Genomic DNA, 23,959 nt, shown 5'->3' with positions numbered 1-23,959 from the left:
CAATCAATTTACATGTTGAATTTAATGTGTTATACTATAAGTGCTTATATATAATATTACATATAAATAATACATAATATATACTAATAATAATATATTTAATAAATTTAATAATAATAATAATAATAATTTGTCAAATCCATGGGTTCAACCCGACCCATGTGGGTTGGGTAAGGGTTGGGTTGGATTTATGTGATGGGTTGGGTTGGGTTGAATTTTTTTTGACCCACCATGGTGGGTTAGGTCAAAAAATCCCCTCAACCCGACTCAACCCGACCCATGCACACCCCTACCCCTCACCATTGCAATACCGTGCTCGGTGTGGAATTTTACTTTAACATGCAATGTGGACGGGACTACTCCCATGGCATGAATCCACGGCCTACCGAGAATGGTCGTATACGGGGAAAATGAACTAACCACTATGAAAGTCACCATCACCTCCTTCCCTTCCATATTTACAAGGAGTGAAATCTGCCCTTCATGGACCACCATTCGACCATCGAATCCCACTAGAGGTGTATCATACTTAGATAAATCTTCGTTCTTTAGACCCAGCCCCTTAAACAAGTCAGGATACATTACTTCGGCTCCACTTCCTTGGTCCACCAATACCCTCTTCACTGTGAAGCCGTTTATCCGGGCCATAACCACCAACGCATCATCATAAGGCTGAGTCATTCCTTCCAAATCTTCATCATTGAAAGCGATGGGTTCCCGAGCATATTTCATCCTCTTCCCCGATGGTTGTTCTTGACAACTTTTCGCTGGCACCACGGTCAGTACTCCCTTTCTTCGGGTCAATAAATTATCCCTTAAAGTAGAATGTATGATTTATATTACTCCCAACAGGAGTGGGAAAGGGTTCCCCCAAGGTCTCACAATTTGCCCAGTCCATGGGTTCAACCCGACCCATGTGGGTTGGGTTGAGTTGAATTTTTTTTTACCCACCATAGTGGGTTGGGTCAAAAAATCCCCGACCCAACCCGACCCATGCACACCCCTACCCCTCACCATTGCAATATCGTGCTCGATGTGGAACTTGACTTTAACATGCAATGTGGACGGGACTACTCCCATGGCATGAATCCACGGCCTACCGAGAATGGTCGTATACGGGGAAAATGAACTAACCACTATGAAAGTCACCATCACCTCCTTCCCTTCCATATTTACAAGGAGTGAAATCTGCCCTTCACAGACCACCATTCAACCATCGAATCCCACTAGAGGTGTATCATAATTAGATAAATCTTTGTTCTTCAGACCCAGCCCCTTAAACAAGTCAGGATACATTACTTCGGCTCCACTTCCTTGGTCCACCAATACCCTCTTCACTGTGAAGCCGTTTATCCGGGCCATAACCACCAACGCATCATCATAAGGCTGAGTCATTCCTTCCAAATCTTCATCATTGAAAGCGATGGGTTCCCGAGCATATTTCATCCTCTTCCCCGATGGTTGTTCTTGACAACTTTTCGCTTGCACCACGGTCAGTACTCCCTTTCTTCGGGTCACTAAATTATCCCTTAAAGTAGCATGTATGATTTATATTACTCCCAACGGGGGTGGGAAAGGGTTCCCCCAAGGTCTCACAATTTGCCCAGTCCATGGGTTCAACCCGACCCAACCCGACCCATATGGGTTGGGTTGGGTTGGGTTGGACTTATGTAATGGGTTGGGTTGGGTTGAATTTTTTTTTACCCACCATGGTGGGTTGGGTCAAAAAATCCCCTCAACCTGGCCCAACCCAACTCATGCACACCCCTACCCCTCACCATTGCAATACCGTGCTCGATGTGGAACTTGACTTTAACATGCAATGTGGACGGGACTACTCCCATGGCATGAATCCACGGCCTACCGAGAATGGCCGTATACGGGGAAAATGAACTAACCACTATGAAAGTCACCATCACCTCTTTCCCTTCCATATTTACAAGTAGTGAAATCTGCCCTTCATGGACCACCATTCGACCATCGAATCCCACTAAAGTATCATACTTAGATAAATCTTCATTCTTCAGACCCAGCCCCTTAAACAAGTCAGGATAGATTACTTCGGCTCCACTTCCTTGGTCCACCAATACCTTCTTCACTGTGAAGCCATTTATCCGGGCCATAACCACCAACGCATCATCATAAGGCTGAGTCGTTCCTTCCAAATCTTCATCATTGAAAGCGATGGGTTCCCGAGCATATTTCATCCTCTTCCGTGATGGTAGTTCTTAACAACTTTTTGCTGGCACCACGGTCAGTACTCCCTTTCTTTGGGTCACTAAATTATCCCTTAAAGTAGAATGTGTGATTTATATTACTCCCAACGGGGGTGGGAAAGGGTTCCCCCAAGGTCTCACAATTTGCCCGGTCTCTTAACCCCTAGGTTCCAAAACACACTCCTTTAGATGCCCCGACCTCACCAATTGCTCCAAGTGATCTTTCAGAACCCTACATTACTCAGTGGTTTGTCCTTTGTCCCGATGATAAGTGCAATATAAATTCTGATTTCTCCTTTATGGGTCACTCCCCATCTTGCTCGGCCACCGAAAGTATGGCTCGTTCTTTATTCTGTCCAGAATTTTGTGTACGAGCTCCTTAAATGTCACGTTGACTTCCTATGCCCAAGCATTGGGTTCTTGGAACCTCAAATCCCTCTTGGGTCTCAGCTGGAAACCCTCTTACTGGGACTCTTTTGAATACTGCATCGTGACCGATGCCTTCCCTTTGCTCTACTGCTAATCATCCTCTAACCTCTTATACTCCTCGATACACCTCATTAGTTGCCTCATATCCTTAAGAGGCCTCTTCGTTAGTGACTCTCGTAATTCAGAATCCTCGAGCAATCCCAACTGAAATGTGCTTGCTGCAACCTTTTCATTACCCTCACCAATCTCGTTGTACAACTCCCAATGCCTGCTAGCATAACTTCAATGGGTTTCCCCAACTCCCATCTTCGTAGACAACAATGCATCCACGGGCTATGGCACTCAGCTACAAGTCATAAACCGAACTCTGAACTCTTGAATCAACTCTCCAAAACTATTGATTGAGCCCTTCCTCAACTAGTTGAACCACCTCAGAGCAGTGGGCTCAAGACTAGAAGGAAACACCCTACACATCAACACGTCATTATGGTTATGCAGAGACATCATCTGGATATAATGGCTTACATGTTCTACGAGGTCTGTCTTCCCATCATAAGAAACAAATGGGGGTCTGGTAAATCTGCTCGGCATAGGTGCTTGTTTGATCTCTTTCAAGAATGGTGATCGAGCAGTTTTGCACAATGCCCGGCTCATAACATCTAAAGTGGCATTCCAGGGTCTCCACCCCTCAAGGGAAACCGAGTCTCTGTCTACGTATTCCCAAGACCAATCCCTAGACCGATGGGAGCCAAACTGACGGAATGCTTCTCCATGACTACCCCCTACACTTGCTAACCCTTTAGCATGCTCTTCACGGTTTCTTCGTTGGCACCTACCTCGTACTTCTAACTCCAAAACCCTCACCATTCTACGTAAGCGTTCCAGCTCTTAATCCCTCCTATCACGATGCTTGTGTTCAGAAGCACCCGACATTGATCAGTACGTCTGGGACCAAAATGTTTTCCTTCCCGTTCGTATCTTCGGTCTTCATCTCTCTTGTGCCTCCTTTCTCGCCAACTAGAGCCCTGAGAAGACCCTCCAAAGCCGCTAGCAGCATAACTCGCTTAATGCCTCTCAAACATCTTCCTCACTTGAACCTCGGCAAAACTACGACTACTTAGGAGATTCCCAAAGACAGCACCAATTGTACGTACCCAATTTTCCTTATTAGACCGAACCTAGGTTTGGGCTCACAATTTACTTATATAGTGGGTAATGGGTTTCCTACTTTGGGTAGCTCCCAACTAATCTTTAAGAAAGAATTGCCTCACATAGCCTAGCCTCCCTCTTTCCCTCCTTAAGCTCTCTTAAGCTACATATGTGTTCTCTCTCTCTCTTCTTCCTTTCTCCAGTATCCAAACCCATTAGCTCCTTGCTTTCTCTTATTTATAACTTAAGGTTAGTGGGGAAATCATGATTATCTCTGATTCCGCTCATGTGGGTGGGGCCCAAATTGATTATTCTGACAAGGAATATGCTTCATTGGGAATGGTGTCAAGGATGTTGGAACTGGCACCAGCCTCCAAAAGATTGCTGGGCAGCGCAATTCCCCATGGCACTCCCGAGCTACCGAGGCATTTTTGCCCATCATATGGATACCTATCGACCATTCTACACGGGGGTGGCATTCACATGCCGAGCTTATGAATAGTGAGCCGGTCATGACACTAGGCCTAGGCCTAACAATATTTATGGTCCTATTTTGGCTTGGCCCAAGATAAATGGGCCCATGGCTGTATGCCATACATAGAAAATTCGAATGTCATGTGTCAAAGGATTAGGGAATGTTATTACATTAATTTCATGTGAAAATGTATTGTATTACAAGAAACCAATTCAGTATGTACATTTGTTAAAAATCAACATGTGTTATGAGAACAATTTCAACATATAGAGTAAAGATCAAAGATCTAGCATGCAAAAGGAATTCAAGAATTTAGCATGTGATGGAAAACAAAAATCCAAGCATGTTGGAGGAAAAATAAAATCAAGCATGTGACAGAAAACAAAAGTTTAAGCATGTTAGAAGAAAATAAAAATCAAGTATGTGACAGAAAACAAAAGTTTAAACAAGTTAGAAGAAAATGAAAATCAAGCATGTGATAGCAAACAAGAGTTTAAGCATGTTGGAGGAAAATGAAACTTAGGCATAGGATAACAAACCAAAAGTTTAAGCAAACTCAACATTTAAGCATGAATATCAAACTAAAGGCCGAATATAAAAAATATATATGAGATCATAAACTCAAGTCAATGCAATACATATAGTTTATATACATGGGACAGTACATATAGTTTATTAATATGATACATTATATAAACAAGATTAAATAGAAAGAAACCAAGTAATGAAAAGAAAGCTTAATCAAAATCTACATATATTTTATGAGAACATGAATGAAAGCAATTTAGCAATTTGAGGCAAACTATAATGAATCTTAATATTTTATGAAAGACTGCAGAGAGAGCAAGAAATATAAGGAATAATAAACTAGTGCAGAAATTTAAAGAATGTGAATGAAAGCAATTTAGCAATTTGAGGCAACGAAGTACTAAACTACAACCAAAGTAAGAACAATGGTTGCACAACTGCTTTTCTTTTATTCTTTCTCACTAACTTTCCAAAGGGAATGGGGTGCCGAAAATGGAAGAGGTCTTCTCTATTTATAGGGGAATGGATGGCTTAGCTTTAAAGCTAAGTTATTAGCTTTCTTCTGAAGCTAAGGGAAGAGATAAACCTGTTTAGATAAGCTGGAACGGATTTGGTGTTGATCCCCGTTTGAAATTTTGAAAGAAAGTTAAAGATGATGCTGAATTTGTGTTATCTTCTGCACCTGTTTTGTATTTTGGCTCTAACTTTCTGCTCAAAATTCTAATTGATTCGAGATTGGTGTTTTTTAAAAATAAATTCAATTCTCTACAACTTTTCTAGAAATAGAGAAAACCACATTTCAATGTTTTCTAGGCCAAAAATGCGATGCAAGTTGTTGCTGAAAATAGTAATGTTTTTTAGCATTTTCTACTATTTTTGAAATTTTTCATGGATCATATCTTTTCTTTATCCAAATTTTTTTTCAAAAGAGCAGATAAGATGCCATAAAGGAAAACATTTTTTATTATTTCTTAAAAAATAATAAAATGAAATGAAATCCAATCAAAATTCACACTTAATTAATTTTAAATTAATTCTTGTTGGAACCAATCAAAATTAAGAGTTTAAAATAGGACTTGATCAAGCCCATCGTGTAGGAGAGCCACGATCATTGAAATTTGTTTGTATGATAACTTTTGATCAAGTGGTCCGATCAAGGCCCATGACATACCATTGTGATCATTAGAGCATTAAGATTTGTTTTATATCATAAATAGAAAGATCTAAATGTTGAAATTACGATCATGCCCTTGGTGAAACATTACTATTTTGCCCTTAATATTGGTTAAATGCAAGTTGTAAAATGGGGTGTCTATAGCTGGAGGAGGAACACAAGTTAGTTTGGGAAAGTCTGCCTTAGATTTCCCAAATGCCCGTGCTGTGTAATGTGAACCCAATGGAGTGCCTCTCGGAGCGGAGAATGTTAGAGAGACAGCTAATATCCACTTCCATCATGGGAAACAAGCTGACCATGAAGCTAGTACAAGTCTTCCAACTGACAGTGACCTTCAATCTCCATGTTTTGTCTTAGGAAATGGAAATGGGAGTCCTTCGACACAGTTTGACATTGTATCCTAGAGAGGGGCAGACGAGGGAGGTGCTCAAGTGGTCCGGATGGAATTTGAGGTAGGAGGCAAAGTCGATGTCACCTTTTGATGAATGTCCAACTCCAAATCATAACTTCCTCGTGAATATCATCATTTAGGTTTATCAAAAAAAAAAAAAAAAATTCATCATTTGGAATTGTAAGGGTGCTCTAAAGCCCTCTTTTCAAAGTCGTGTCAGAAAGCTGGTTCAAAATCATAATCCAGCAATCCTTGTTGTGATGGAAACCCAAGTTGGGGGAGAAAGAGCAAGGGAGATAACTAATAGGCTTCCTTTCGATGGAGTAATTCACACCGACACTATTGGATATGCAGGAGGGCTTTGGGTGCTATAGAATTCTGACAAGGTTGACACATCCCTGCTACCCAACACAAAGCAAGAAATTCATGTTGTGGTCAAGGTACGATTTTCTAGCACAACATGGTTATTTTCTACTGTGTATGCTAGTCCTAAAAATGCTGAAAGGCATGTTTTATGGAATAATCTTATGAGAGTTGCAGAGCTCCACAATATGCCCTGGATCATAGCAGACGATTTTAATGAACCTCTATTAGAGGATAATAAGTTTGGGGGGAGAGCTGTGAGTGTTAATAGATCCTTATTATTCAAGGAGTGCCTGGATAAGTGTAATATGATAGATATTGGGTTCTCGGGTCCTCGGTTCACTTAGACAAATAAAAGGGAAGTCCAAGCTCTGATATAGGAAAGAATAGATAGATTTTTTTTGTGAATCCTAGTTGGTGTTTGATGTATCCTAAGGCAAGAGTTACCCACCTTACTAGATGTCACTCGGACCACTGCCCTGTCCTAATGGAGTTGTAGCCAACGACAAATACTGATAAGAAGCGGCCTTTTAGGTTTCAGACCTTCTAGCTTTTGGATTCTACCTTTCCAAATATTGTTTCTCAGGCATGGGGAAGCAGCAATAGATTAGTGGATGCCATAGAGATTTTCTCTAGAAAAGCTACTGCTTGGAACAATGACCATTTTAGGAACATATTTGCTAGAAAGAAGAATCTAATGGCAAAGGGCAGTTGCTAATAAACCTTCCAACTTTCTCTTTAATTTGGAAAATGAGCTTCTAAGGGAGCTTGATGTAGTGCTTAATCAGGAGGAGAAGCTTTGGGCTTTGAAATCCCAGGTGAATTGGATGATCCAGGGAGATCATAACACGACCTTTTATCATGTTTCGATTCAGGTCAGAAGGAAAAGAAATCAGATTATAGCAATTAAAAATGTTGTGGGGGAATGGATTTAAGAAGAAAATGATATTAAAGATTTCATTAGAAGAGGATTTGATGGGATTTATTTGACGTCGCTGTTTTGTGCTTCTAGATCAAATCTCATTATTTCCCAATAGCAACCAAGGGTCTCTGAGGAAGAAAGGATAATATCAGTGGAGGTACAACTGATGATGAGATTAAAGCTGCCTTGTGGTCTTTGAAACCTTTTAAGGCCCTAGGGCCAAATGGTCTTCATGCAAGCTTCTTCCAAAACTTTTGGCCAGTAGTGGGGAGCTCGATAATAAGAGAGGTAAAGAAGATTTTTGCTGATAGGAAAGTCACTAAATTTTTAAACAAAACTCGCATAGCATTGATTCCTAAGATCCAAGGTCCAGAAACTTTGGGTAATTATAGACCCATAAGTTTATGCAATACTGTGTATAAAGTAGTGACAAAGATTATTGTGATAAGATTGAGGCTCTATTTGGAAAAACTCATTTCTCCTCTGCAAACAGCTTTTGTGCCAGGTAGAAAGGGAATTGACAATGTTATTATAGCTTAGGAGATTATTCACTCCCTAGGCAAAAAGAAAGGAAGAGTGTGATATATGGCTCTAAATATTGATTTGGAGAAGGCTTATGACAAGCTAGAGTGGAGTTTCATTAGAGAAATTCTTTTCAAGGCAAACTTTCCAGCTAACTTAACAGACATCATCATGAGTTGTGTTTCAATGGTCTCTACATCTATTTTACTCAATGGTGAAGCTCTTGACCCGATATTTCCATCGAGGGGATAAGGCAAGGAGACCCTTTGTCTCCTTACCTTTTAATTCTTTGCAAGGATTTCCTTGGTCAGCTTATTGAGGAGAAATGCAATGCCAAGCTTTGGCAACCAGTTAAGGCTGCCTAAAGTGGTCCTGCCTTTTCCCATCTTCTGTTTGCAAACAATCTTATCTTTTTTGCTAAAGCTGATGGTGCTAATTGTTCGGCCATAAGAGATGTACTTGATGAGTTATGTTGATTATCCAGGTAGACAGTGAGTGAGTCTAAATCAAGAGTTTACTTCTCCCTGAATTTGGATAGGGACACTAGGGAGTTGTTGTGTGATATCCTTGGGTTTGTTTCCACTCTTTTTCTTGGCAAGTATCTTGGTTTTCCCCTTAAGCAACCTGGTTCCTCATCCCAAAACTACAAAGTCATCCTTGATAGAGTGAAGCAAAAGCTTTCGAGGTGGAAAGCTAATATGCTATCCTTGGCTGGCCGATCTGTTCTCATTCAGGCCTCCTCGACTGCTATACCGTCTTACATTATGCAATATTCTCACCTCCGTAGCATAATTTTGGATGGTTTAGATAGGGTCAACTAGAATTTCCTTTTGGGGTCTTCAGGTACAGTTAAGAAAATCTACTAGGTTGGATGAGACAAGGTGACCAAAACCAAAGAGGAAAGGGGCCTCGAGTTGCAATCAACCAATGGGAGGAATATTGCCCTTCTTTCTAAGTTAAATTGGAGATTCCACATTGAAAGAGAGGCTCCTTGGGTCCAAGTCTTGAAGATGAAATACTACAGCCATAGAAGAAGAACTACTTCAAATGCAAATAAGCTTCCCTGCTCACCTATATAGGCAGCAATGAAGAGAGGCATGGATACCTTCAATAGGGGCAGCAGGTGGATGGTGGGAAAGGATAGCAGATTGAATGTTTGGTCTAGCAATTAGACAAAGGAGAGTCTACTTAGGCAGCATTCAAGGACCTTTTACTGAGGAAGCAAGTATTTTGGAAATAAAGGACATTATGTCAAACACGGGTTGGGATTGGGAAAAAAATAACCTTTGAGCTACCCCAGGAAATCAAGATGATGATTCAAGCAACTCCTACTACCCTTACTAGCAGAGGCTCTGATAGATTTGCCTGGGTAGACTCTCCTAAAGGCACCTTTGATTTAAAAAGTGCTTATGAGATTGCTATGGGTATTGAGGATACCCCCTTCCCCTCCCCCACCCCCCCCCCCTCCCCCCCCCCCCCCCCCCCCCCCTCAAATAACTGGATTTGGAAAGCTGACACTCTCCCTAGAATTAAAACCTTTCTCTAGATGTGTGCTCATAATAGTATTAGGGTCAAGGTGTGTCTTGAGAGAACGTGTAGTTCATGAGAACATATGCCTTATTTGCCAAGGAGGATCAAAGACCATACTACATGCTCTCTGTAACTGCCCTCAAATTAATCATGTGTGCAATCAGCTAGAGATTATGTCCTCAAATCAAGCCTTTTGGAGAAACAATTTGCAGGAATGGCTAGCATCTAATGGTAGAGAAAGTTGCAGGCTAAATGCTGCAAACCCCCCATGGAAAATTGTCTTCTCGATTGCTGTGTGGAACATTTGGAAAAGTAGAAATAGAGATTTTTTTTTTTTAGTAGGAAAAGCAGGAACCCGAACCCAGCTGGGGAGATATTAAACCAAGCTATGGAGTTCATTCACTGTGTGTCTTCCCCTAGAACCCCAACGCAAAAAGTGATTAAAAGAATTTGTTGGGAGAGACCACCAGAAGACTGGATGAAACTTAATATGAATGACTCGGCTAATGGTGATTCCGAATTAACTGGCTGTGAAAGGGTGATTAGAGATGATTGTGGTCGTTGGATTAAAGGTTTTAGTAAAAGAATTGGGATTACAAGCAACCTTGTTGCTGAATTGTGGGGACTTACGGAGGGGCTCATGTTGTGTTGTAGCTATATCATCTCTTGTTGAATTAGATGCCAAAGCTATTATGGATGCCCTAAGCAACTCTTCTTATGCTAACAATATATCTCTCCTATCTTGGATGATTGCAAGCTGCTTGCTTCTCGCATTTAGCAAATTCGTATTAAGCATTGCTTACACCAAGCAAACCGCTATGTTGATAGCATGTGGACATGATTGATGTTTTTGAGGATGACCTCAATGGAATGTACTTTAACATAATATGTCCTGAACCTCTCGGCTTTCTTTAGTTGTTGTTAATGAATTGTCTTTCAAAAAAAAAAAACTTCCACCTCATGAGAAAAAAACCACACGACTAAATCTTAAGAAGGAAACATAAGGCACAGCATCTAAGTACTATACCTAAGTTTTACCCTATTTAAATACATGTGCAATATAAAGCTTGGAATTTTCCAACATATTAATAATACACAAAAGTACAACACAGCCCAAAATGCAAGCTCCAAATCACCGACTACAACCACACAATATTCTCCGAAATGTTTATGCAAAGAGAGTCCTAAAATATAATGCTCACATTTTTATTGCACTAACATTTTCTAACTGAAATTCGTCCCACACATAACAACAGTCCTCCAGAATTCCTTTCTCCAGTCACTGAGAATTTAGCCTTTTAACATCTACCAATTGGTAAAGATCACCTCGTCGTTGCTTTAACAAGGGGAGACTTGTCCTGAGTATTTTGATCACAGAATTAGGATAAAACATTCAGTAATTACAATTTTTTTTTTTTTTAAATCCACATGAAAGAGAGACATTATATTTAGATCAGAAGGAACATAACCTCCGGAGCTCAAGTAATGAATAATCAATCTCTGCCAAGATTATAGCCTCCTCGTGTTCAGTAGTTGCCAGGACTTCTCCAAACTGTCACGGTTATTCGTTTTTTTAAGTATTTATATGGTAATGGTAATATTACTTAAGTTACAAGTGTAAAAATCTCCACTCAGTTTAGAAACGAGAAGTGTGAAATAAACTTTGAAGCAATCATTTTGAACTTCTCATGCAGTACATATCAATCTGTCAAGGAATGACTGTTGTCCAAAAGAGAAACAAAATATCCACTTACTGGTCCAACAAGAGTGGAGTGGCCCCAAGCCACATAACCAGCCCCAGGCTCTCGAGCAGGTGAACAAGTTGCTACATACAACTGTCATAAAATTTTCAACAAAAATAAGCAACCTTGACATCAGTATATACAGAGAAATTTCACTCATTAAAAGTATAGTAAACATTATAAACAATGAAAAAAAAAAAAAACATGTTTGCAATCTATATGTCTTCCAAGAGATGACCCTTCATTTGATTAAAACATTAATCAGTAAGATGCTTTTTCACACTCTAAAGACATGCTGAATCACGTTTATTGGCTAAGACTCAGCAGTAAAGCTGATGAATAACATGTATTGACTACTTAATTCTGACCAAATTTCATTTGCAAAACTTCCAATTATGACCAAATTTTAAAGAGGAATGTCTAGGAGGCACAATTATAGAATATGTTACCTCTAACACTCCAAAGAGCTCCAATCCTAACTATCAGGAGTGGGAACCCTAATCTGCTACCATTGTCTTTACTAATATTCATACTTTCATCTAAACAAGTGATTATCTTTACTAATACATAATCAAACATTCTTGACTCTCTTATATGAGAAGATTAATCATTTACAACATCGGCAAACAAAACATTAAAAAACGATCATTAAGGATTAGGGTGGCAGAGTCATGAAAAAAGATGCAAACTTCAGAGCGAAGAATGAAGAAAACAATTAACTCTCTATGTACAAGTAACACAAGCTCTTACAAAATGACAATATTTCGTGGCTTATAATCCAAAACAAGCAAATCTTCCACACACTATTGAAACAAATGTAAGATAGAAACACAGAAGTTCTGTCAAGTATTATTACAGATTATGATTTAATAGCATAAGAAGAGGAACACCAGGACCAGATTTATAACACACTATTACTGGTAATTCCTAAGCATAGAATTTATCACAAAAATTCCATTTAGAACCATGACATGAGCTCCAAAAAATACCTAAAGATACCAACAATGAGACAAATGTAAACCACAAGACTGATCATATACAACAACAACAACAAGCCTTAACTTCCAAATTTTTGGGGTCAGCTATGGATCCTCAACAGATTAGTTAAGGTCAACCACATGTATTCTTTTCCTCCATTCTATTCTATCTGAAGTCATATTCTCACTTACTCCCTTAATTGATAAGTCCTTTTTTATTACTTCTACTAATGTTATATTGGATCTTCCTCTACGTTTTTTAATTCACTCAACTTAGATCGACTCACTCTTACCAGTGCATTAACGGGTCTCCTTTGAACATGGCCAAACCATCTCAAGCGATTTTCTCTAATCTTTTCATCAATAGGAGCTACCCATATCTTCAAGCAGATTTCCTCATTTCAGATCCTATCTTTTTGTGTATTTCAACTTATCCAACTTAACATTCTCATTTCGGCTACACTCATTTTATGAATATATTATTTCTTAATAACCCAACATTCGGTACCATAGATACCATAGAGCATAGCTGGTCGTATAGTAGTCTTATAAAATTTACCCTTTAACACAATGCTCATCATACACAATAAGAAAAATGAATTTTTGTTAGCATACCTGATTATCTACAGCCCTGCACATGGAAAATGATCAACATATTAATAGAAGAATGATGAAATTATCATCTAAAGCTACAAATAGCATAAATGACAATTTTATACATAAAATTACAGGAGATTACTGAATAATCAATGAGGGAAATGGACAAAGGGGGGACATTAAAAGGAGAATGAACAAAGTCCAAAAACACAAGTAAATATATTTTCCCTTCTGTTAAAATATATATATATATATATATTTCCTACTTCACTAATTTAAAGTTACCCTCTCAAAATATATTTCCCACATTTTTCCCAGCCTACACATTGTGTGAAAACTATATATATATAAAGATCAAGTTCCACTGTAGACATCACTGGAAAATCCCACTGGTTTTGCACATTAATTAGTAACTTGAAAGAATTGTTGTAGGTATAAGATCAAATAAACCCCAAGGGATTGGCCTAGTGATTCCTAAGGCCTCATGAGATCCATAAAGTCTTGAATTCAAATTCTCTAGCCAACATCTTGGGGCCACTCCCAAGAGATTCCTTCTTGTAATTTCTTGGTGTAAGCAAGCAGAAAAAAAAAAAAAAAAATGTATAATATCAAATAAGTGCCAACTGGGCCATTGAGAAAGAACCTCGGGATATCAAACTATCATGATGATTACAACACAGAACATTTTGAGGAATATAAATTCTTCCATAAGTGAAATTTGTTGCTACCTTGCCCTCTGCAATAATTCCCAATGCAATGGTCCAGTAGTCATGTTAAATGCCCCAGGATAGCATAGCAAGTGAGCCCCTGATGTAAAAACTTGGATCTGTTAATGTATAGTACCTTATATTAAGAAGACGATCAACATGCGCAATGACATACAAACTAGACAATTACTACGATGAAAGGGGGCAATAATTTCAAAATCTGCCGAGGCATCAATAGCAAGGTCATGAAAACAAAGAGACCATTACAAATTTCAAATATATCAGAAGAATCAATAAAACAGCAAAAAAAAAAGGACTGAATGCTGTACAAGTAAACCATTTTTGTATTTAATCTACTACAATATTGATATTAGAATGCTTATGAGAGACTGAAAAATTTTATGCTAGGAAGAGTACTGACTGGTAAAAAACAGTATTTGCAATGATAAATCACAACTTTTATAGTAATGAACAAAAGAGAAATAAGGATAATAGAAGCCAAACAAAGAAACTATAAAAAGTACGCACTTATATCACAATCTTACAGTAGAAGCTCCATCTTTGTATAACCTCTTTCACACAATTATGCTAATGACTAGAAACATTTTTTCAATGATTTTTGAAAAATGCAATCGTGGAACTTGAAATTGTGAGGCAAAGAAGAATACTCGTAGCTGATCCTGTGTAGTTGGGATAAAAACTGTACTGTGTTGAATATAAAATCTAGAAATATCATCTATTTGCACATATGAATAATTTATAAAACAACCACCAAATCTTAGTCCCAAAGCTTTGAGGTCAGCTATGGATCCTTCCATACTAATCAAAGGTCAACCACATGTACTCTTTTCCGTGATTCTATCCTATCCAAAATCATATTGTCTATCACATTTTTAATTTTTTATTAGTAAGTTACCCATGCACCCCATATATCTTGAACCCACAATCACACACTCCACCTAAGACTTACATGGGGAGGAGCCCATACAGCTAAAGCTCATTGGCCTTTATCACATTTTTAACTAACATTTTTTAACTACTTCTACTTATGTTATTTTAGTTCTTTCTTTGTCCTTTTTTTTCCCTAGACTTCAATCTACTCACTCTTCCTCACCAATGCTTTAATCGCTCTCCTTTGCACATAACCAAACCATCTCAAGCAACTCCCCTGCATCTTTTCATTAATAGAGACCACTCTTTTCTTCTTCTTCTTCTTCTTTTTTAGGTAATAAAAATATATTGAAAGAAGAAATGTGTCACCTGAGTATATAGGAAGTATACATCAAGGACAAAAACAAATCAAGTACATAAAGTACAAAAGTCCATGAAACTATGGACCGAAGAAAAAGAACGAAAGCCTAACACTGCAACCCAATCCAAAAGAGTCTCAAGGAAGAAGAATTTAAGATCTGAAACTAATCTCTCTAAATCCTCAAAATGCCGGTTATTCCTCTCCCACCAAATGCACCACATCAAACAATGGGGCACAACCATCCAAATAGCAGCATTCTGATGCCTCCCAAACTTTCCTTGCCGACAAGCCAACAGCTCCGCCACTGTTTTCGGCATAAGCCAGTGAGTGCCAAGCAAAGTAAACACCATAGACCACAAATCAAAAGCAATAGGGCAACGGATAAAGAGGTGGTCTACTGATTCCCCATTTCTTTTACACATACTACACCAATCCAAAATCAGAATCTTTTGTTTCCTATGATTATCAATAGTCAAAATATTCCCCAAAATTGCAGTCCAAACAAAAAAAGCAACTCTAGAAGGGACCTTAGACTTCCAAACAGTCTTCCAAGGGAAAGACTGATAGAAACTTTTTGTTAGAACTTGGTAATAAGAACGAACAGCAAAACCTCTTCCCATAGCAAGTTTCCAACACATCTTATCATCCCTAGCTCCTCTCAAAGAAGCTCCATAAACTCTAGACATTAAATTGTAAAAGGATTCCAATTCCCAATCTTCACTGTATCTTCTAAAATTTAGATCCCAGAAAAGAACACCATTTGAGAACTTCATCAAATCAGCCACATAGGCCTCCTTATTTCGACTTTAAAGAAAAAAGTCTCGGATAGCGCACACACAAAGAAGTGTCCCCACACCAAATGTCCTACCAAAATCTAACAGTAAACCCGGCCCCAACTTCAAATTGTATGTGACGAACAAAAGATGGCCAACCACGGCTAATAAACTTCCACAAACTCACTCCATGAGAGCCAATACAGGAAGAGAGCACCAACCTCCCCCTTCACAACCATACTTTGCCCCTATCACTCTCCTCCACAAGGCCTGTCGCTCATTCCCAAATCTCCATAACCATTTTCCAAACAAAACTTTATTAAAACTTCTCAAACTTCTAATAGCTAAACCTCTAGAATGAAGAGGAGCGCAAATTGTAGCCCATTTCACTAGGTGAGTTTCTTTAACATCCCCCATACCACTCCAGAGAAAATTTCATTGAAGTTGCTGAATACGGTTTGCAACCTCCACCAAGATTGGAAAAAGAGAGAACATACGTTGGAAGAATGGACAAAGTACTCTTAATAAGAGTAACTTTACCTCCTTTTGAGAGATACAGTAGATTCCAACCTGCTAACCTCCTCTTCATCTTCTCAATAATTGGATTCCAAATAGAACTATCTCTAACATTAGCACCCAACGGAAGACCTAAATATTTCATCGGAATAGAGCCTTGCTTGCACCCTAGCACATCCCCCATATCTGCTATATTTGAAACTACACCCACAGGGACCAATTCAAACTTACCCATATTAATTTTCAGACCAGAAACAACTTCAAACCAAAACAGCACTAGCTGGAGAAACAGTTGCTGACCAAGATCAACATCACATAAAACCAAGGTATCATAAGCGAAGAGAAGATAAGTCACCTGCAAGGAGTTACCAAAGGGACCCACTCTAATACCAGACATGAGCACATCCCTCATTGCCTTATCCAACATTTTACTAAAAGCATCCATAACAATGACAAACAATAAAGGGGATAATGGATCATCCTGTCTTATACCTCTAGAGCTTTCAAAGAATCCACACGAAATTCCATTAATGAGAATGGAGAGTTCAACAGTAGAGATGCAGAAGAAAACCCATCTTCTCCATTTTTCCGGAAAACCACAACAATCCAACATATAAATGAGGAAGTCCCAATTCACATGATCATATGCCTTCTCTACATCCAACATACACAACACCCCAAGAACTCCTGATTTCAGCATACTATCCACTCTTATCTTTAAGTGACTGTCTTCATTTTGAATCCTATCTATCCTTGTATTTTCACTAATCCATCTTAACATTCTCATCACACAATACTTATAGAATAACTAGCCTTATAAAAGCCGAATAAAATTTTCTCTATAACTTAATAGGTATTCTACGATCACACAACACTTTTGATACGCTTCTCCACTTCATCCACCATACTTTTATCCTATGATTCACATCATCTTCAATCTCTCCATCCTAATGAATTATTAATTTAAAATATAGAAAGCAATCACACTTTGGTATCTCTTGATTATCAAGTCTTATAATCCCTTCATCTTTATTTCTACAAATAACTTACATTCCATGTACTATGTTTTCATCCTTCTTAGCCCAAAGGCTTTAAATTATAAAACACCTCCAAATTTCTGAATTGATATTAACTCCACGGTTAGTTTTATCCGCTAAAACTACATCATTTGCAAAAATCATACACCAAGGGACTTCATCTTATATTGATTTAATGAACTCATCCATAACCAGTGTGAAGAGATATGGATTAATGTTGATCATTTACATAAACATATAATGATTAGAAACTCTATTATGATGCCTCCACTTGTTCTCTAGTTCTCTAGTTATAGCTCCATCATACATATCCTTAATTAACTTAATATACTTTAAAGCAACTCCTTTCTTTTCTAAAACCCACCTAATAACCTCTCTAAGTACCCTATCATATGCTTTGTCTAAATCAATAGCCATTTAGAAATCTTCAAAGACTTCACTACGCTTTTCCACCAGATGTCTGCATAAAAAATAGCTTCCAATAGATTGCCCTAGAAAAATGATGTAAGACAAGAGCACAATGCCGCAACAATTAATTGAAGAACAGAAAAATAGAGGACTGGAAGCCTAGGAGTCAATCCCCAAGGCTTGCTTGGAGTTAACACCAAGTAAGAGAGAAAAACTAAGAGTTAGCATCTAAGGTTGGTTGGAGTCAACACCAGACTATTGGAAGAATTATAAGAAAATTATTATTATCAATCAAGCTGTCATCTTGTCTCCATAGGAGTACAATGTGCTTATATAGACTACTAAAAGTAAACCCTAATTATAAGTGATATTGAACACCCTAACTTTAATTGACTTGGAAAATCCTAATTATTAAATTACAAAAGTAACCTTAACTCTAGGAAATAAAATACTAATAACCTTGTTTATGTCTTTGTGATGAGGAAACTATGAATCATCTTCTGCTTCATTGTAAGTTTGCTCATGCTCTGTGGAGTGAAGTTTTTCTGGTCTTTGGGGTTCAATGGGTGATGCTGAATAAAGTTGTTTCTCTTATTTTTGAATGGAGGAATTGGTTAGGGAAATTTTCTTCAAATGTTTGGAATATGGTACCGGCTTGTCTTATGTAGTTAATTTGGAGGGAACGTAATTCACGTACGTTTGAAGATATTGAAAGACTAGTGGATCTTGTGAAGTCTTTGTTGGCTAGGACTTTGTTTGAGTGGTCTCGTATTTGGGGTTTTACGCATTGTACTTCCACGTTTGATTTCTTAATTTCTGTTAGCTCTTCCCTTTGATTTGTTTGTATTCGCTTCAAGCACAATGGGTTTACTATTGTAAACACAATGTACTTTTCTTTTTAATAAAACTTCTATTACCTATAAAAAAAAATAAAAAAAATACCATTGATTTCCAAAAAGAAATAAAACTAAGTTAAAACAAATATTTCTTTGCACTTCCTGCATCATACTGCCTCCCTTGGTTAGAGAAAACTTGACCTTGAGTTTTAAATTGCTGAAGGATAAGAATTTTAGCAATGGATTCTTGCTTCAATTATGGAATCACTAAGAATAAAGAAGCCTTATATTCTACCACATCAATAAATTTGTCTGGAATTATAAAATCTATGTGTAGAATCAGTGATGCAAATGAGACAGCCTTATCTTGATTCATAGAAGGTATCGTTGTTCCTTTTTTATCAATATAATTTCAATGCTTATCCCAAAAAAAAAATAGAAGGTACCATTATATCAAGCTTTTCCAATTCATGCACCAAGAAGGGGCAATCGGTAGCACATGCATCAAACTCATTTTCTATATGTGCACCCTATAAGTCTTTGCTCTCTTGTTGAACTTTCTCTTCTTCAAGCAATAGGAGATCTTGTTTCTCAGAAGTAAGCAACATATCTAACTCTTCAACAGGTTGGCTTATGTCCATTAGATATGGTTCAAATATTTCACATTGCTACTTAAGCTCTAAAGTAGGATCTTCTTGCTGCACAAACATTACAGCAACACTTTTTAGCACTTGTACTTCTATTCCAGTACTAGGTTTTGATGGCTCAGCACTACTGTATCCCACCTATGAAGCTTTGCCTGCAAATTTCAATCTGTTTTAGGACTTGTATCTCAAGTTGAGTGTTTAGACATGTCTTTAAAAGGCTTTCACTAAATTCTATAATATTTTTTCTTTGGTAGACTGCGTTGGAATGGACTTAGGACTGAAAACTACATGAACACTCATCTTGTCTTTTTCAAATTGTGCAACTGAAGGTCTATTCCCTTGCCTCATATTGTCTCTTCAATCTAGAAAATTATCATAATGAAATTGGGGTAAATATTCTTTCTTAAAGAATTAGAATAATATTCATCTCCAAAATTTTAATTTCATCTGTTACCAATCAATCAGTAATGGCAGGTTTGTAGCAAAGGTTCTCAACATCATTCCAATAATCCCTAGCTGTACCAACAAACCTCATTATTGCCATGGCATCAACCAAGTAAGAAGCAACACACAGGTCAATCACTATCTCAACACCAATAGAGGTCTGACGTGTTAACACGGGCTGAAACACATGTTAGGAAATAAGACAATCTCTTGCATGCCTAGATATCAAAGACTTTAGCACTCAGGCCTCCTTTCTTCTGCAAAAATTCCAAAGTCAATTTGGAGAGACAATCAGGGGCAATCTAGCAACAATCGCAAACATCCTCGAGGAAACCGAGGGCTCATTTTTAGTGCAATTGAAGTTGTTTTTCTTGGTTTGGCGATGATAAATTGACTCTCTAGCGAACTAGTAGTGATGCAGCATGTAGGACTGATGATGAAACCGTTGAGGTACTCAGGATTGTGCACCAAGATAATCTTGCATCGATTAATCACAGTGGAGATCTTTTGGAGACTGGATAACGTATCAGAGATCTTGTGGTCTCAAAATCAGGATTTGTGGTGGCTGCTGACTAGGCCTTGGTTTGGCTGAGCAAGGCTGTATTTAGTAGCGCAGGGAAGGGGACTAGAGTTGGGTAGGGGGACAAATATGGGTCATGTGGTTTTGAAATACAGCAGGATGGATTATTCAGGTTGTCAGTCAATTGAGTTTGGTGGCTTGGCAGCGATGGCTTTTGATGGGTAGAAAAGTATGACGGAAAAGGATTTTTTCAACGGCTGGTGGCTAATACTAAATTTTGTCGTAGGAAAAAACCAAAACAATGCCACAATAATTGAAGAACTGAAAATTAATGGATAGGCTAGCAACCTAAGAGCCAGCACCAAGCAAGAGAGAACCTTTATGAGTCAACACCGGACCATAGGAAGAATTCCAAGAGAAGTTTTATTATCAATCAAGTTTTCATCTGTTCTTATCTCCATAGGAGTACAATGTGTTTATACAGACCACTACAAATAAACCCTAATTTTAACTACAAAAGTCTCTTTTTTCCATTTCTCCTATCTTATCAAGTTTATAAATATTATTTACTCCATCTTTCGTCCTTAACTTGCTATATAATTCATCATAAGCCTTAAGAGTCTTTTAGCTTCTAGTGTTTCCAATGAGGACGCCCAAGGTTGAAATACCCCCACCCCCAACTATAGAATTATTAAAAAATTATTATTATTATTATTATTATTATAAGCCTTAAACGGTTCTTGGACAAAGTTTTTTTTTGCTTCCCATTCACCACTTTATAAAGCGACATTGTCTCTACATCTAGTTACTCTCTCTCAGTCATTTGCCCACATCCTTTAGATTCTCCAAGTATTTCTTTACAGTGTTCGTTAATATCCATACATCATTGCAAACTCTAGAATAGCATCTCTTGATTCACTTCTTACTTCATACCAATGGCATACATGAACTCTTTCAAAACCCTCCACTATAGTTTCCAACATTACCATTCATGTCTCTTCTTATAAAAATATTTTCCCTATTTGGTACCCCTTGAATCAATTCATCAATGTCCTCCCAAAATTTATAAAATACCATAATTACCAAAATTCTATTTGGCTACTAGTCATTAGCGATCGATAGGTAATAACAACATCCACCAGTGTAGAAAGATTTTAACTTTTCACATGTCAAAGGGAGGAACAAACAAACCTCTTGCTGCATATATCATTGCCAGTTCCTGAAACCGAAGGTCATAACAGATGCCTATACCAATTCGCCCAACTTCTGCATGAATGAATAACGAATAAAGATTACATTGATTCGAAAATAAATGAGAAATTCCAGAACAATATATAAGAGGCAAAGGAAAAGAATGAATATACAGTAAAGGCCCATCATAAAAAGATGGTAAGATAAGAATTGTTAATGCGAGAAGAGAAAAGATGACTTTGTGAGCCGCTTTAATATAATCATTTTTCTTCTTTTCCTATTTACAACTAAAGTAATTCTCTAATATACTTGTAGATTATTGAGTTGCCAACAAACTGTCTAGACAGAACTCATAGTGCATGAAGATTTTATTACACCAACCAACCTATGATTAAGTCAAAAACCCAAGAATAAGTAACAGGGCAGTTAATTAGGTCAGTAATATTTAATTTTATGTTTTAGTTGGTTTTTTCTTAAAGTTAAGTGTATTTTTGTAATTCTATAATTATACATTATGGGTCATAGTTAAAGGATGTAATTGGTTCAGTGCGATCGGTATGGAGGGGATAAGAAATTTAAGATTAGAAGGAGAGTATCCTTTTTCCCATTTCCTTCTCTCTTCTTCTTTTCCCTTGGGTGTATTGTCACATGCATTGTTAACAGTTCATGGTTACTGTTCATACCTTGTGGACAGATATGATCTCATTTTCTTTCACCTCTTTTGCAGCCCTAAATCAAATCTTTTCCCTCCCCTACCAAAACTCTAGCCACTCTTGAACCCCACCCCTTTTTTCTAAAGTTCTAAACCTAGATTCACAAATTTTCCCAAGCCAACCACAAACACACCAATTTGAAAAACACCCCACATTGAGTAATTTGATTAGTAAATTATGCATGAAAGAAGATGAGCTGAAGGATAATTCAGATAATCCATCCTTTTCAAATGCATTTAGTTATCAAGAAACTTGACAAGCATGTGACATTATAAAGAGCTTTTCTCTAGGTCATCATAATAATAATAATAATAATAATTATCATTAAAAATAAACCTGTATCCACAATGGTAGGAGTCTCCCCTGCCGTGAGAGTCTTTGACTCCATAAAGGTAATCTTCCCAGGAATGTCAATATCGAAGAGATGTATCTGAAGCCAGAGAGGTACGTCAGAAATTATGTAGAAACCAACAAAAATGAATTATGCGGTATGAAGCCTACTTATCTACAAGTTTAGTTTATAATAGTCAAGATGTATACAGATGCGAATATTCGGTTTGTCAATACTTAATAGAAGAAAACTTGAAACCACATTTTATCTTAACACCAATGTAAGGTAGGTCAGTATAATTTATGTAAGTTTCTTTGTAATTGTGGTGGCAGTTGTAGTGTAAAATGAAAGTCATTTGACATCAGAATCCTTAAAAAGGGTAGACAGTGTATGTATGACTATCTAAGTCTGCAATATCCAGAAGAAGAAGAAGAAGAGTATATTATATAACACACACACACACACACAAACACAAACACAGAGCAATAGAAATTGAAAGGAAAGTAGTAGCACCTTGCGGTGCTTAGCTTTGAGGTTTCCATCAGTACCAAAGACGCAACAAGTATTAAAAATTCGATCTCCAGAGCGTTCGGGTATAGAGCCACCAACAATAGTTATGTTGAGATTACGAGAAAGTTGAGAGAGCATGGTTGTGGAAGGAGAAGCATCACCACCTGCATCAATGTCCTCGGCATAGACAGGGAAGCAATCATTTGAATATGGACTATTCCATATTTCCTGAGATATGGGAAAAAATAAAAACAACATTAATTGAGAGTTTGACTGAAGTAGTAGAGTGAGTAGTTGTTACTGGAAATAGATTTAGAACATGAATTGTATGTAGCAAATGGGTTTAGTTTTAATATAATCTTTAAAAACCAAACCCTACTACTACTAATGAATTTGAGAGTTGTTTTTTTTTTTTTTTTTTTTAATCATATAATAAAATAAAAACATGAAATTAAAAGAGTTGAGACGGTCCTATCAAAAAAAGAAAAAGAGAGTTGAGATGGTGATACTGACGGGCAAGAGAACAAGCTTGGCGCCCTTAGCGGCAGCCTCCTGGATCTTGCTACGAGCATGGGCGATGTTCCTCTCCTTATCGGGAGTTACGGTTATTTGGCACAACGCAATCATAAACTACACACCATTTTATAAATAAAAAATAAGAATAAGAAAAGGCACAAATATTTAATGAGAGGGAGAGAGAAATTTGCCTTGTCAACAGGGGGAGCGGGCAAAGGAAGAGCAGGAGGGGCCCTTGCTTGTTCGGCCATGGAGGCGGAGGAAGAAGCCATTATCCTTATATTCCTACTGCCACTGCCACTGCCGTGGAGGATTTGATTTTGATGAGTCAAATTACTATTATTATTGGCGTTTAGTTTGGGGTAAAATTTTAAAATGGGAGATCTAGATACGGAAAGGGAAAGGGAAAGGGATGATGATGATGAGAAGAAGATCGAGCGAGATATGGTAGAGGGATGATGAAATGCTAACGCTGCTTTCATTTCACTTTCTCCCACTTTTCACTTTACCCTCCTCTGCTCTCGCACGCACACTATGACTATA

The 23,959-nt window shown here is 37.8% G+C and overlaps 2 protein-coding genes across 2 annotated transcripts; both read right to left on the bottom strand.

The window, feature by feature from the left end:
• Positions 1-267: 267 nt before the first annotated feature.
• Positions 268-732, bottom strand: LOC136067606 (uncharacterized). Its single transcript, XM_065773733.1, has one exon. It carries the CDS (start codon positions 730-732, stop codon positions 268-270), a length of 465 nt encoding a protein of 154 aa, XP_065629805.1.
• Positions 733-10,760: 10,028 nt separating this feature from the next.
• On the bottom strand, positions 10,761-23,959 carry LOC112019904 (omega-amidase, chloroplastic). Its single transcript, XM_024052449.2, has 10 exons — positions 23,608-23,959; positions 23,414-23,530; positions 22,904-23,128; positions 22,396-22,489; positions 21,347-21,421; positions 13,744-13,822; positions 13,034-13,049; positions 11,454-11,534; positions 11,169-11,251; positions 10,761-11,057 (listed from the first exon to the last, which is right to left on the bottom strand). Exons 1-10 carry the CDS (start codon positions 23,896-23,898, stop codon positions 10,979-10,981), a joined length of 1,140 nt encoding a protein of 379 aa, XP_023908217.1. The 5' UTR covers positions 23,899-23,959; the 3' UTR covers positions 10,761-10,978.

The sequence above is a fragment of the Quercus suber genome, unplaced genomic scaffold, assembly GCF_002906115.3.
Source record: "Quercus suber isolate HL8 unplaced genomic scaffold, Cork oak 2.0 scaffold_79, whole genome shotgun sequence".
Classification (NCBI taxonomy): Eukaryota; Viridiplantae; Streptophyta; class Magnoliopsida; order Fagales; family Fagaceae; genus Quercus; species Quercus suber.
This window is presented reverse-complemented; position numbering and strand designations above follow the sequence as displayed.

Excerpts from the sequence above, each read along its gene's own strand:
- LOC136067606 (XM_065773733.1), bottom strand. The coding sequence starts at position 732 with ATGAAATATGCTCGGGAACCCATCGCTTTCAATGATGAAGATTTGGAA.
- LOC112019904 (XM_024052449.2), bottom strand. The coding sequence starts at position 23,898 with ATGAAAGCAGCGTTAGCATTTCATCATCCCTCTACCATATCTCGCTCG. Across the intron at positions 23,531-23,607 it reads CCGCTCCCCCTGTTGACAAG|TTTATGATTGCGTTGTGCCA; the intron begins GCAAATTTCTCT and ends AATGGTGTGTAG. Across the intron at positions 21,422-22,395 it reads TCCTACCATTGTGGATACAG|AAGTTGGGCGAATTGGTATA; the intron begins GTTTATTTTTAA and ends TCATTCATGCAG.